The 16,084-nt window shown below is 42.5% G+C and overlaps 1 protein-coding gene across 1 annotated transcript in view; it reads right to left on the reverse strand.

The window, feature by feature from the left end:
- The window catches only part of COL4A5 (collagen type IV alpha 5 chain), a 232,606-nt gene that overhangs the window by 147,930 nt on the left and 68,592 nt on the right, over positions 1 to 16,084 (reverse strand). The window contains exon 2 of the mRNA XM_060250114.1: positions 6,902 to 6,961. Within this exon, the coding sequence (XP_060106097.1) occupies positions 6,902 to 6,961 (60 nt within the window). The remainder of the gene's footprint in view (positions 1 to 6,901; positions 6,962 to 16,084) is intronic.

Here is a 16,084-nt window from a genome sequence, read left to right on the forward strand (position 1 = left end):
GTCGCTCACAACTTTAATGCCAGTAGCTCACAAAGTAGAATTCCTGCTCACAAGACTCCACAGCTTAGAGGGAACACTGCAGGCAAGTCTCTCGGTTTTCTACCCATGTACGAATGAAAAGGGATGACTGGGCATTATTTTTGTGCGTACGCACAAAACCATCTTGGCTGCATTCCCACATGCACTAATACTCTTTCGAACACGAGCACTGTGGGCAGCTATACTCACCCAGGACTTACGACTGGCTTCAAATGAGCATATACCGACTGCTGAATCGTTGTGAATTAAGGACCCGCCAGCACGGTCCTGTTTTAACTGGCAGAATCAGCGTCAGAATGCCATCATTTGCTGCCAGATTAAACTTAAATTATGATTTTTTAAATATATTAACTGGTTTTTATAATGTTTTAAGTTTTATTGTTAAACTCAAAGTTTTACTTACTATTGTATGCATAAAACGTTGTTAGCCGCCCTGAGCCGCCTAGGCGGGGAGGGCGAGATACAAATAAAATTTATTATTATTATTATTATTACATCTTTCTATCAGGTGGGGTTTGCTTTGCTGGAGCCTAAAATCAGTTCAGCTACATTTTTCTTGAAGCCACAGCGTCAAAATACCATGCAAACAATTTCATTTACCACAGAAATACGAAGTCCAAACAAGGACAAGCTGTAACAAGAGAAGAAGGAAACTATTCATAAAGGTGTCAGCTCGTAACGGTAGTCTCCCATGAGAAGGTGCTGCAGCTGGGCTTATTACACGCTTCCTTCTGATTTTACCGCAGCAACAGCAAGCAATGCTACAGACGGAGAGCATTTTTCGAGCAGGAATGCGGTTCTGGCTGGCTTGGCGTCAGGGGGTGTGACCTAATATGCAAATAAGTTCCCACTGGAGTTTCTACCAAAAAAAAAGCCCTGTGCAAAACAGTGCCAAATCTTACAGGAATCTGTCGATCCAGGGGCCCTGCCATCCTCTCCCACACGATCCTACCGGTTATCCAAGGCAATGATTGAGTGACCGTGACTTTTAAAAGATAAGGCTCGTGGTAAGTGGAGAAGAGGCGTAACCATAGAAGAAGGTACCCAGGTGGAACTCCTTGGCTGGATAGGCTTCTCTGAAGCTTTACTGGCTACCTTGCACACACCAGGCAAAGTCTAGCTTGTTGGTTCAAATGTTTAGTGCTTAACTGCTATATTTATTTATTTAGATTTGTATCCTGCCCTTCCCGTGGACAGGCTTGGGAAGGGTTTGACTTCAGTCTGCAGTTAAGGCCACTCTTTTTTCAGTGACTTAAAATGAAATTAGTTTTAATATCCATGTCCAGAAGTCAGACACACATTGAATAGACACACCACACGCACACACACAGACTTATATTATTTATATTGCACATATACATCAATTTATCACTGAACAGAGAGTCAAAGCAGTATTAACCTCTTCGTAACAAACAGTCTTCTGCTGCCTTAGACTAAGGAATTTATTGTGGCCCAGGAGAATGAAAAGCCAGACTTGGCAGGTACCAGGGGCACAGCATCTTGGGCACAGCGACTGAAAAAGCCCTAAGCCTGGTAGTCACCCACTACTCTGCGGGCAAAGACCTACCTCATAGGGCTGTTGCGAGGATAAAATGGAGGAGAGGAGAATGATGTAAGAAAGGTGAGATACAAATGAAATACATAAACAAAAATTTACAACCGTGGAAGAGTTTACTATATTGGGGGGAGGAAGTGATGCTTATGCCTATTTTTGTGACTATTAAGTCTATGATGTCTGTGATATAACATATAAGCATTAATCACAGAACCTTTTTTTCTGCAACTAACTGGCAAGTAGTTGGGGTAGGTATTTGTGGTTTTCCTGCATTGTGCAGGGGGTTGGACTAGATGACCCTGGAGGTTCTTCCAACTCTATGATTCTAAGGGGTTTTTTTTGGGGGGGGGGAGAGTCTGAGGCAACCTTTCAGGAATTGGTCCTTCTTTGCGCAGTGAGTGATTACAACAGGCCTAGAACTGTTCCTATGACCACTGGTTGAGGCTTCCCAAAACAACAGAACTGAAAGCCAGGCTCCATTTGTTGATCAGATTCAGCAGCATAGCTCATCAGGAAGCACAGGTCTCTGATATACCTTGGTTCCAGACAATTACTATCAAACCAGTCAGCATCCAAAAAACTGCACCAATATTAAACTTGTAATCAGATCTTTGAGAAGGCACACTCAGTAACCAAAAACTGCATAACTGGGTGCTGCATTCTGAGACAGCTGATTTTCCTCAAAAGGAAAAAAAACCCTCCTTAAGAAAAGGTAAAGGTAGTCCCCTGTGCTAGCACCGAATCGTTACTGATCCATGGGGTGACGTCGCATCACTATGTTTTCTTGGCATTTTTTACAGGGTGGTTTGCCATTGCCTTCCCCAGTCATCTACACTTTCCCCTCAGCAAGCTGGGTACTCATTTTACCAACCTCGGAAGGATGGAAGCTACTTATTGGCATAAGTGTATCAGAGAATAAGCCACTGTGGTCTTCAGACTCACACAATCTCTCCTGTCCTTTGCCTGGTTAATAAGATTGGAGATTTCCTGGTTTGGAACAAACTGCCATTTCCTCTGATTTTGACATCACAACAAACGGAGGTTTGCCTTTTATACACAAATCAGGATTCCAACTTGCAACTTCTGAGAAAGACACTGACTGCAATTTGTCATTTTATTCAATCTGAACATCTTGTCACAAACAAGGAAGTCTTTAACTACAAGCATCAAGGAGAGGTCGTCCTGACGCCCCCATCAATCAAAGAAGCTCTTTGCAGGGTATGTGAGGCATACCCTTTTCAGGGGTAGCCCCACAATTATGGAACAACCGCCCCAGAGAAGGGTGCCTGCCCCACTCCCTCTGGATCTTTAGGATGCAGTTGAAGACAGTTTTATTTTGGACTGCATTTTCTGAAGTGTATGAGCAGTCCTGAATTGTGATTTTACATTATTTTAAAATTTTAAATTATGGCTTTTATGGCTTTTTAATTTATGTTATGTATTTCATCCATACAGTAAGCTGCCTTTGAATGCTGTAAGGAAGAAAGATTGTGAAATATATACACACATACATACATATAAATACATAAGAGGTGGAGGGGTCATGTGAAACCAAAAGTTCAGACAGTTGTCTTCAGACCAAACATGGTCACCTAGATCAAGGCTTTTTTTGTAGCACAACTCCTTTGCATATTAGGCCACACACCTCTGATGTAGCCAATCCTCCAAGAGTTTACAGGGCTCTTAGTACAGGGCCTACTGTAGCTCCAGGAGAATTGGGGTGTGTGTGTGTGTGTGTAGCTTAATAGGCAAAGGAGTTCCTGCTACAAAAAAAAACCCTTGCCTAAATAGAGATAAACAGGCTCCACTGAAGTTCTGGGAGAGCGTTCAAGGTAGGATACATTACAGTGATCTAATCTGGAAGTTAGCAAGGCATATATGGAGAAAATGTTTCAGACAGGAGACATGGAATTACCATAGCCAAGGCTCTTTTCGTAGCAGGAGCTCCTTTGCATATTAAGCCACACGCCCTTGATGTAGCCAATCCTCCTGGAGCTTACATGGCTTTTAGTACAGGGTCTACTGTAAGTGTAGATGACTGGGGAAGGCAAACCACCTTGTAAAAAGTCTGCTGTGAAAGCAACGTCACTCCAGAGTCAGAAACGACTAATGCTTGCACAGGGGACCTTTCCTTTTCCTTTCCTACTGCAAGCTCCAGGAGGATTGGCTACATCAGGGGTGTGTGGCCTGATATGCAAAGGAGTTCCTGCTACAAAGAAAGCCCAGGCCTCAATGAAAGCCTATAATCTACTTAGACTCCATCAGGTGTAACAGACATATTCTGGACTACTGCAATAAACAGGTTCATTTCAAAACAATTTTGAATGTTGGCCTCTCTTTTTTTGTAGAAATTGGTGCTGCCCCATTTGTTTTATACTTATTGAAATTAATATTGGGCCTCTAAATTTATATCCAATTAACCCTTCTGATTTTTTATTCAACTTTTTTGAGTTAGGTTTTTGCTCCCCTCCTTGTTTCTTCTGCTGCCCCATTTGTTATACCCAGGTACAATGGAGGGGGAGTCGCTCGGAAGACAGTGCAGCTTGCAAAAGGCAGTCCTGGCAGCCAATGCCAACTAGAATGCCCAGAAACATCAAGCTACCAAATGGACCCTCAAAAGCTAAATCCAGCATCACCTGGAACCAGTCAAATCGCCAATATAGCAATGTGCTCCACAGAACGGCTGGAAGGAATGGGATAGTTTCTACCAGGGCTTTTTTGTTTTTGTAGCAGGAACTCCTTTGCATATTAGGTAGGGTTGCCAAGTCCAGTTGAAGAAATATCTGGGGACTTGGGGGTGGAGCCAGGAGCAAGGGTGTGACAAACATCATTGAATTCCGAAGGGAGTTCTGGCCATCACATTTAAAGGGACCGCACACCTTTTATAATGCCTTCCTGTCACAGGAAATAATGAAGGAGAGGAGCACCTTCTTTGGGGGCTCCTAGAATTGGATCCCCTGGTCCAATTCTTTTGAAACTTTGGGGGTTGGAGTTGGGAAGAGGCACTGGATGCTATGCTGAAAATCCGATGCCTCTGCCTCAAAAAACAGCCCCCACGGAGCCCCAGATACCCACAGATCAATTTTCCATTATTTCCTATGGGAATAAGTCTCCATAGGGAATAATACAGTTCCCAGCAGACATTTCCCTCCTCTCCCCCCGCTTTCTGATGACCCTGAAGCAGGGGGGAGGGCCTCCAAACTGGGGGATCCCCTGCCCCCACCTGGGGATTGGCAACCCTAATATTAGGCCACACACCCGTGATGTAGCCAATCCTCCTGAAGCTTACAGTAGACCCTGTATGAAAAGCTCTTGGGAGTATTGGCTACATCAGGGGGTGTGAACAAATATGCAAAGGAGTTCCTGCTATAAAAAAAGCCCTGGTTTCTACCATTAAAAATCATAGATTATAGAACAGAATCATAGAATTGCAGAGCTGGAAGGGGCCATACAGGCTATCTAGTCTGACCCCCTACTCAATGCAGGATCGATCAATCAATTTATTCGGCCAACGACCAGTACAAGTCAATAGCAAAAACTATTCAATAAAACATTTAAGAATAAAATTGATCTAAATATAACAGGAATATCTCTAAGATTTAACATTTAAAATCCATGCATAAGAACTTAAAAACCTATTACATAGCTCTAAAAATTAGAATCAATACCTAAAATTTCACACCGAATTCTACAAGCTGCTGAGAAGAATTTAGCACAGTTAATAGTGATCTGTGGATTTGCACCCATCAAAAGCTTCCTTAAAATATCTGCATCAGAACAACCTAAGAAATTATTAGGCAGAGGGGAAATTACATTAGATCGAACTTCCTGATAGAAATGACAGCAAAACAGTACATGTTCTATAGATTCTACCTCATCAGTGCCACATGGACAGGTTCTCTCCTTCACGGGAGTTTTTTTTTTTAATCTCCCATCTACAACTGCAGACGGGAGGGCTCGCCATCTTGCCCTCCGTTGACTAGGTACCTCCAAAATGGAGAGGTAAGGTGCTGGGGAAACCACATATTTTAGCTTCTCTGGAGTTAGGAAACTTGGGGGTATTATTGCTATCCCTTTGGTGCTCTATATCAGCCTAGAGCATCCCTGACAAGTATTTGTTCAGTCACTGCTGAAAGACTGCCGGTGAAGGGGAGCTCACCACCTCCCTAGGGAGTTGATTCCACTGTTGCTAAGTCGGTTTAGCTGGGAACACTGCCTGGATGGGCAGTATATGGCTAATATACAAAAGGCAAGCAAGGTTTTGGGGGTTTTTTAGTCTTTTAATCCCCTCCCCCAGCCCATCACTGTTCTCACTTTCTGTTTAGGTGTTCGCTGGAACAAAAAAGGAGACTAAAGTCTACTGGCCCCTTGAAGACAGAAAGGCGAAGTCGTGGTTCTCAAGGAGACCAGCGGGCCGGGCAGCCAGTGGCCGCAAGAGACAGAGTTCACTTCTTCAGATACGACAGCGGTACACTATTGAAAAGCTCATATCGGGAAAATGACTTAAATTTTGCTACAGCAGACTAGCAGAGTTATGTCAGGGCAAGGAACCATAATGTCCTTTTAGCATGCTCTTGGAAGTCTGATCATATACCTACAGCTTCTGAATGGCTTAAAAAATTGAGTGATCTTTGTGTAATGGGTAAAATAGCTTCAAACATTCATGAGTCAGAAACTGGGATGTTTACCACTAATTTTGAGGAGTTATGGTTCCCTTTTCTAAATTACCTTTCTAATCAAGAACCTATTCCATCGTTGTCCAATACTGTCAAAACTATACTTCTTATTTGAATATTCATGTCTGTAGACCATATGGTTTCATTATCGAAACATGTAGTCTTTTGAAATGTACGTTAAGACTGTTTTTTTTCTTAATGCTATATAATTTAGTATGTTGCCTCTTTGATGCCTATATAATATTACCCAACTGATTGTTCATTTATTGACTTCTTGTAGTTATTGTATTTAGTCTAGTTCTTCTAATAAAATTAAATTTAAAAAAAGGAGATACATTCACTCTGGAAGGAGAGAGAAGGGAAAAATGGAACAACTCAATGTCCAGGAATAGCTTTATTAGTGACTGCAAGTGGGGGTCATATAGCATGAGAGAGTGACTCAAACTCTCCAAAACCACACTGTAAATCTGCAGTGAAGATCTCCCAACACCACTCTCTGGACAAAAGAAAGGTAGCCAGTGTCGTGCTGATTTTTTAAAAAGGATCCAGGGGAAACCAAGAAATTTTGAAGCGCTCAAACATACTGCATGTGCTTTTATGTAATACACCACCACAACACTCTGATGCTCACCTTTTCTCCTTTCACTCCACTGCAGTCACATTTGGATCCTGAAATGCATCCATGGCAAGCCTAGACAAAGGAATTAAAGGAAACACATTAGATGGCCCTTCATGAACATGATTCCCAAAGGCACATCGAGGAGGGGGAGGGCAACCACAAATAACAATCCCTAAAAAAGGACAATTGCAAACTTGCAGGCAGGCAACAAGGTCACAAAATTATAGTGGCCAACTACATTCTGCTGTTCCCTTTTTTTTTTGTAGCCTTCAATTAAAATAGTGGTGTGACAACACCGATAAAACAGCAAAGGAGCTTAAATTAAATATAACAGATATAAAGTTCTTTTGGAATTTCTCTGTTCTTTGCCAAATAATTTAAAATAGGAGACCAGGTTCTTTTAAACTTGGTAACTGTTGCTGGTGAAAGCAAGAAACTAAGATGAAAAGTTAGTTTGGCTAAAGCATATCGTTCCCAAAGTCTGCAGTGCCAGGCCGAAACCGGTGGAGCTGAAGGTGATTTCCATTGGGAAGCGATTGCAAGTTTTGCAGCTGCTAGTAGGATGCCAATAACCGATTGTAGCCTTGGTTTTATTGACATTGTACTGCATTTGGCTTTCATTATGGTTCCTTGACCTGAGAAAGTTTGCATTGAAGCAATAATCAAACACTTCAACTACATTACTTGAGGGATTACCACTTGCTGAAACATTTAATCCTTGGTATTTTTAATATTTATTTATTTATTTATTCCGTAATTTATATCCCACCCTTCCCACAGAATGGCTCAGGGCAGCTCACAACAACGACAAAACGATAAAACAATAAAACAGAAGCAAAGTTATTACATTTAAAAGTTAAGCATTCAAAAACCTAAAAACTATAACATTATAACATTAAAACTACACAGTATAAAACACAGCAGTTTAGCAGGCTACAATTAATACAAATATTTATTTTAAAAACGAACTGCTTCCACACTTTTTTTTTTAAATGCACACTTTTTTTTTAAATGTAGGCCTCTCTTGCACATGGGGAGCCATCTAAGAGGATGTATGGAACAAACAATCGTTGGGATGACTCCTTAACCAGCCCATCAAAAGGTTTTCCACTTGTTAATTAAATCAAATACTGCAGCCCTGCTAGACTTATCACCACCTTGTGTCCTCAGAGACGCAAGACGTGTTTCAGCCTCACAATCACCCTGCCAGGAGAGAGAGAGAGGAAGAAGAGATATTCAAGGAGTCCCATTCATTCTTTAGTACTACTCAGCTCATACAAGCAGACCACTGGCATGAGCGTTTATTTTTGCCGGCAAGCCAGCTTTGGCAACATCTGGATCCAGAAACAGCTGCAGTAAGAGTACCAAACGATAGATGGCGACCTCTGCCTACAATTGGGAGAGGCAGCTGACACAGTTCCATCCATCTTCCTGTGAGGGAAAAATAATTTCATTCCTTCTCTGGTGACTTATGCCTTACAATCACATTTATCATCCAAATTATCTTTCCTCCCTTCCATGACCACCATATACAAAGAATCTGGGTCTTAAAGAAGCTGCAAGCAGCCTGGATACATTCGGCATCACCAGAGATTGTTATAAAGCCTTGGAAACCTCATACATTCCCCCACCCCACCCCAAAAAAGAGACTAAGGAAGGCAGGATGTTGTAAACCAAGAAATACCTTCCTATGGAAATGGTACCAAAAGGTCCTGGATCTGCCTACTCACCTGTTTCATAGTAAAATATAGATCAGTGGTGGCCAAACTGTGGTTCTTTCACATATATTTTGTGGCCCCCACCATCCTGTTAGCCAGTTCGGAGAAGGCGTTTGTTTCTATAAATCACTTCTCCAAGGCAAGCCAGTCGGCAGCTTGGAGAATGCTTTTAAAGGTCCATTCTTTCCACCTCTCCCTCCCTCCTCCCTCTCCCATCTATTTTCCTTCCTTCCTGTCTTGTGGCTTTCAAATATCTGATGTTTATTAAGAACATAAGAGAAGCCATGTTGGATCAGGCCAACGGCCCATCAAGTCCAACACTCTGTGTCACACAGTGGCAAAAAATTTTATATACACACATACTCTGTGGCTAATAGCCACTGATGGACCTGTGCTCCATATTTTTATCTAAACCCTTCTTGAAGGTGGCTATACTTGTGGCCGCCACCACCTCCTGTGGCAGTGAATTCCACATGTTAATTACCCTTTGGGTGAAGAAGTACTTCCTTTTATCCGTTTTAACCTGTCTGCTCAGCAACTTCATCGAATGCCCACGAGTTCTTGTATTGTGAGAAAGGGAGAAAAGTACTTCTTTCTCTACTTTCTCCATCCCATGCATTATCTTGTAAACCTCTATCATGTCACCCCGCAGTCGACGTTTCTCCAAGCTAAAGAGTCCCAAGCGTTTCAACCTTTCTTCATAGGGAAAGTGCTCCAGCCCTTTAATCATTCTAGTTGCCCTTCTCTGGATTTTCTCCAATGCTATAATATCCTTTTTGAGGTGCGGCGACCAGAACTGTACACAGTACTCCAAATGAGACCGCACCATCAATTTATACAGGGGCATTATGATACTGGCTGATTTGTTTTCAATTCCCTTCCTAATAATTCCCAGCATGGCGTTGGCCTTTTTTATTGCAAACGCACACTGTCTTGACATTTTCAGTGAGTTATCTACCACGACCCCAAGATCTCTCTCTTGGTCAGTCTCTGCCAGTTCACACCCCATCAACTTGTATTTGTAGCTGGGATTCTTGGCCCCAATGTGCATTACTTTGCACTTGGCCACATTGAACCGCATCTGCCATGTTGACGCCCACTCACCCAGCCTCAACAGATCCCTTTGGAGTTCCTCACAATCCTCTCTGGTTCTCACCACCCTGAACAATTTAGTGTCATCCGCAAACTTGGCCACTTCACTGCTCACTCCCAACTCTAAATCATTTATGAACAAGTTAAAGAGCATGGGACCCAGTACCGAGCCCTGTGGCACCCCACTGCTTACCGTCCTCCACTGCGAAGACTGCCCATTTATACTCACTCTCTGCTTCCTATTACTCAGCCAGTTTTTGATCCACAAGAGGACCTGTCCTTTTACTCCATGACTCTCAAGCTTTCTAAGGAGCCTTTGATGAGGAACTTTATCAAAAGCTTTCTGGAAGTCAAGGTAAACAACATCTATTGGGTCTCCTTTGTCCACATGTTTGTTCACCCCCTCAAAGAAATGTAACAGGTTAGTGAGGCAAGATCTTCCCTTGCAGAACCCATGCTGAGTCTTCCTCAATAACCCGTGTTCATCAATGTGCCTACTCATTCTGTCCTTGATAATGGTTTCTACCAACTTTCCCGGTATTGAAGTCAGACTGACTGGCCTGTAATTTCCCGGGTCTCCTCTGGAACCTTTTTTAAAGATGGGGGTGACATTTGCTACCTTCCAGTCCTCAGGAACGGAGGCCGATTTCAATGAAAGATTACAGATTTTTGTTAGAAGATCCACAAGTTCAACTTTGAGTCCTTTCAGAACTCTCGGATGTATGCCATCCGGACCCGGTGACTTATTAGTTTTTAATTTGTCTATCAGTTGTAGGACCTCCTCTTTTGTTACCTCAATCTGACTCAGGTCTTTCAATACCCCTTCCAAAATTAGTGGTTCTGGGGCGGGCAAAAAGTTCTCATCTTCCACAGTGAAGACGGAGGCAAAAAATTCATTTAGCTTCTCAGCCATTTCCCTATCCTCCTTCAGTAATCCTTTTACCCCATGGTCATCCAAGGGCCCCACTGCCTCCCTGGCTGGTTTCCTACTTCTAATATATTTGAAGAAAGTTTTATTGTTGATCTTTATGTTTTTTGCAATATGCTCCTCATAGTCCCTTTTTGCCTGCCTGATCACAGTCTTGCATTTGATTTGCCACAGCCTGTGTTCCCTTTTACTAATCTCACTTGGACTGGTTTTCCACCGCTTAAAGGAGTCCTTACCTTTTACAGCTTCCATTACTTTGTTTGTTAACCATGCAGGCCTTTTCTTATGCCTGTTTGTGCCTTTCCTAACTTGTGGTATGTATTTTATCTGAGCTTCTAGGATTATAGTTTTAAATAGCATCCAAGCTTCCCCAAGGGTTTTGACCGTATGTACCTTTCCTTTCAGTTTCCTCCTCACATGCCTCCTCATCTCAGTGTATTTACCCCTTTTAAAGTTAAACGTGGTTGTGGCGGTCTTTTTGGACAACTCCCTATTTATACAAACGGTGAAATCAATAACATTATGGTCACTGCTCCCAAGTGGCGCAATCACTTTTACATCTCTCACCAAGTCTTGGGCATTACTTAGGACTTACTTAGGACCAAATCCAGGATCACCCCACCCCTGGTAGGTTCTGAGACCATCTGCTCCATAGCACAGTTCTATGTGGCTCTTACATTAAGCAAGTTTGGCCACCCCTAATATAGATTCCCAAACTGATTTCCTTCTTCTCACATTCTCTACCTGCCTGTTAATTTTTTCCCCTGTGAATTAAAATGTCTCGCTGATTCTCCCATTTCTTTCTTTAAAAGTAAAAATTACTTTCTTTAAAAGTAAAAAATTACTTGAATTATGCAGAAAAGCACAATCAAGAGCTCAAGATATGGTTGGTTTCTCTTGCACTGAACAGTGGGATCCAGGATGTAAGAGTCTGGGCATGGATTTCACTGACTGCGGTTCAACACCCATGTAAACTACAGGGTTAAGCAAGCGACCTCTCAGAATTCTTCCACATTCTCATTTCCATTGCCTTTTGTTTAGGGTTATTTTCCTTTTCTTCAAGTGTTTTACTTCCTCTAGTGGCTGACTCAATATTACATCACTGTGTGTCCCGCATATCTCCCTGCAGATTTAAGCCCCAGGTCAGTGGTGGCCAAACTATGGCTTGGGAGCCATATGTGGCTTTTGTACATATATTGTGTGGCTCTCAAAGCCCCACTGCCCCATTGGTCAGCTTGGAGAAGGCATTTCTCTCTTTAAATCGCCTCTCCAAGCCAAGCCAGCTGGCAGCTTGGAGAATGCATTTAAAGTTAAAGTTGCTTTCTTTCCATCTCTCACTCCCTCACCCCATCTATTTCCCTCCCCCCCTTGCGGGTCTCAAACATCTGACACGCATGTCTTGCAGCTCTCAAACATCTGACGTTCACGTCTTGTAGCTCTCAAACATCTGACATTTATTCTACGTGGCTCTTATGTTAAGCAAGTTTGGCCACCCCTGCTCTAGGTTTTCATGCTAGACACAGAGCACCGTAATACCAAACTGACCACTAGAGGGAGAAAAATATGCGCAGAAAGGGGAGAAAAAACACCCTGAAGCAATAGGGACACACAAGCGACGAAAATGAGCATGCGGAAGAGCCCTTGGTCTCAGTTTCTGCATCATGAAATGGAACTACTATTTCAGGACTTTCAGAATTGCTGCAAAGCATTTAAGCACATTGCTCACCTGGACTAGCACAGCAAGAATGAATTAAGCTGTTACAGAAGACGACAAACATACCCCTGTTATCCTTCCAACCACAAGAAAATTAAAATCCCATGAGTTTTTCTCCCTTTCTCCAAACCAGTCCCCCCCCCACAAGAGAAGCAGCAGAGCACATACAAGTTTGCAAGCAGATGCTCAGTGCTCAAACAAGAGATTAAGACTTTGTATACAAGTCTCTAAGAATCTCCCACTAAAATTAGATCAAATGCCTCCAAATCATAAATCATCTTACGAAACCATTATCATGGAGAAGATCTTTACAAAAAGACAAGAACAGCAGGCAGCCACGTTTCCTCACTAGGAACAAAAATCCACACCCAAGCAAAGTATAATATCTTTATTACAACCGACTAGGAAGTCACAAGGAAGAAAGCACACTTTCAAACTCATCAACGTTCTTCAGGTAGTAAGCACGTTAAGGGGAGGGGGAACCTGTAAGAGGAAGGGGGAATAATGTCAAGCATGATGCGAATGCTTCATAAAAAATTGTAAAGGAAATGAAGGCGGCATTCTGCAGACTTCATTAGGCTACTTATTTAATAATTTTTTCATAAAATACTTTTCAGCACAAGGATCCTTAAAAAAGTGGCTTCCAATAACTGTTTTTGGAGTTGCCCGGTAATTAAATTTTTTGGGGAATGAGGTGCTTTCACAAATAGAAATAATAGTTGGGATACAAATCAGTAGAAATCCAGAAACTAAGGATACATTATTTTTAAATGATAGCAGATTAAGGAATAATGAACAGGGGAATAATGGTGCACCGAATTATAGGAAAAGAAATTTTGTCTAGGGTTTTAGATTGGTTGTAATTTTGTTTCATATTATCTTTCGTGTTACTAGTGTTTGAAATAAATTTAATTTTTCCAAAAAGGCGGCTTACAATTAACGGACAGGGGCAAGAGACTCTGCAGCTGGATCCAGATACAAGCGAGGAGATCTGGGCTGTGTTCAGCCCTCCCTTGCAAAGGGCTGCTATAATGGGGGTGAGCAGGGCTTTTTTTCTAGAAAAAGCCCAGCTGGAACTCATTTACATATTAGGCCACACTCTCTGACATCACCATTGTTTTACACAGGGCTTTTTGTAGAGAAAGCCCAGCAGGACCTCATTTGCATATTAGGCCACACACCCCTGACACCAAGCCTGTCGGATCTGTGTTCCTGCCCAAAAAAAGCCCTAGGGGATAGGCATTGGTGTCTTTGCAGCCAGAGCTGGGTCCCGGAACGATGGAGGAGTGGTTGGCTGCTTCTCTCTTTTCCTCAATAGCCTCTGCAATGGCATCCGGGATTAGGGTTAGGACATGCTAGATACAAAAAGCCCTGACTTGGATGTTCCAGGCTAACCTGATCTAGTTCAGAGCTTGGAAGCTAAGCAGGGTCGGTCCTTGTATGGGAGACCAGCAAGGAAGTTGAAGGTTGCTACCTTCAGTGGCAAATCACCCCTACACATCTCTTGCCTTGAAAACCCCACAGGATTACCATAAATTGGCTATGACTTGATGGTACTTTCTCCCACCAGCAGGAAGAATAAATCAGTGTTGAACTGATGCACTAAAACAGGGGGCTGGATCTGACACACATGGGACTTCGTGAGGCCAGGCCATGAATACCATAGCATGCAATGCCAGGTAGTGGAGATATAAACGTTACAAAGGATACAGAGAAACACAATTAAAGATATTATTTTTCACTTAAAATACAAACATGCTTTAAAAAGTCTTGTGCTGTTTTGTTTAAATTAGAAAGGTGGGGGGAATAGTGTGATTTGGCAATGCAATTTTTAAAATAAAACATCAAAAAAAAAACCCCAAGGATCACAGCAGAAAGGAAAAAGATAAACCAAAAATATAAAATGCTCTGGGCTTAGGAAAACATGAAATGGCAGGGCATGGCAAGTTTCTCCCCCACCCCCCAGGTCTCCTCAGATTGGCAATGACTCTCCATGGTAATATCCCTTTTGGCTGTGGGTTCCCAGGTTAGAGTACTCACTAGGCACCAGTTCTCAGGTCCGTTCAGCAGAGACATGCTGGCTCAAAGCATCAACTCTTTATTTGCAAGGCCATGCAATTCCAGCAAAGAGCAGTTACTAACTGGCCATATAAACACTGAAAAGTGAAACTGAGCACAGAACAAAGTTGCAAGGAAAGCACAGAATGGATTTTCCCTTAAAGTCTCTGTGTCCAGAAAGACTGCTCCCAGATACTTTAATGGAAAATCCATTCCGCATTTTCTTTGCATCTCTGCAAGCCAAGAACTGCTTCCTGCTTCAGCCTGCAAAGACAAGGAAGGAAGAACTGGGAACTTTGGCAGCCTTGGAGGACAGGAGGGGGGACAGGAGGGGGGAGAAAAGAGCCCCATGGGCCTGATGAAAGCCCCGGGCAGGCCAGGTGTGGCCCGCAGGCCGGACACATTTGACACCCCTGAACTAAACGATCCCAAAATGAGCAGATGCCTGAAATTTGATTTTCAAGGGCTCAGCTGTGACTACCAGGTACAAATATGATCTCTAGTTGCCCCAATGGCTACAGTCTCGAAGAAACGCCAATGTCTATCCCTTCTACGGTTTCCAAAGCCAGCAGTTATTCTTTGCTGCCAAACAAAGATTTAGCTGTCCTTAGAGCCAGCTTCTGCAGCTAGAATTGATTATTTTGGTTGACTTACAACCAACAGAGCACAGCTTTAAGTTTCCTCCAAGGATTTTGAAAAGAAAAAAAAGAAAGAAAGCTACTAAGCCTGAAGAGAGAACATTCTGTACCAAGGGAGGTTTCGCTTCAAGCAAGCTGGCAGGTCAGCTCCAGACATCCCTTGTCTGTCCATACTTGAATTTACTACTTCTTTTATCAAAACAATGCTAAGAGGCATGACCTCTTGCCTACCTGGCACAGGGAATGCCCTGGTTCCATGCCAAAGCAAAGCAACATGCCCTAGACTGAGAGTCCCTGTACAGACCTAGGGACTGAGAGTCACCTGTACAAACCTAGGAGATGGTGATGCTTAGAATCATAGAAACACAGAATCATAGAATTTGAAGGGACCTCCAGGGTCATCTAGTCCAACCCCCTGCACAATGCAGGAAACTCACAAATACCACCCCCTAAATTCACAGGATCCTCATTGCTGTCAGATGGCCATCTAGCCTCTGTTTCAAAACCTCCAAGGAAGGAGAGCCCACCACCTCCCGAGGAAGCCTGCTCCCGAGGAAGCCTCGTCAAAGAGTGACGAGAAGAGCACAAAAGATTTGTGGATGTTCTCTCCCCTCATTGGTGGATCTGTATAATATGGCATGTAAAAGGAAGATACAAATGATCCTAAGGGACCATACACATCTGGACCATTTGCTTTTTGAGATCTTACCGTCAGGTAGACGATATAGAGTGTTGAAGGCTAGGACAAACAGATTTAAGGACAGTTTCTATCCAAGTGCTGTGGTTAGGTTAAATGCAGGGTTATGAAGGATTATCTGTTTTAGATGTATTTAATGGTTTAAATGGTTTTATGAATGTTTAATGGTTTTATGAATGTTTATTTAATGGTTTAAATGGTTTTAATGGTTTTATGAATGTTTATCCTTTTTAGATGTATTTAAATGGTTTTAATGGTTTAAATGGTTTAATGGTTTTAGATGTATTTAAATGGTTTATGAATATGTGTTTGATGTGTTGGTATGTTTGTGGAAGAGCACCTCATTTCGT

The sequence above is a fragment of the Heteronotia binoei genome, chromosome 11 (genome assembly GCF_032191835.1).
Source record: "Heteronotia binoei isolate CCM8104 ecotype False Entrance Well chromosome 11, APGP_CSIRO_Hbin_v1, whole genome shotgun sequence".
Lineage (NCBI taxonomy): Eukaryota > Metazoa > Chordata > Lepidosauria > Squamata > Gekkonidae > Heteronotia > Heteronotia binoei.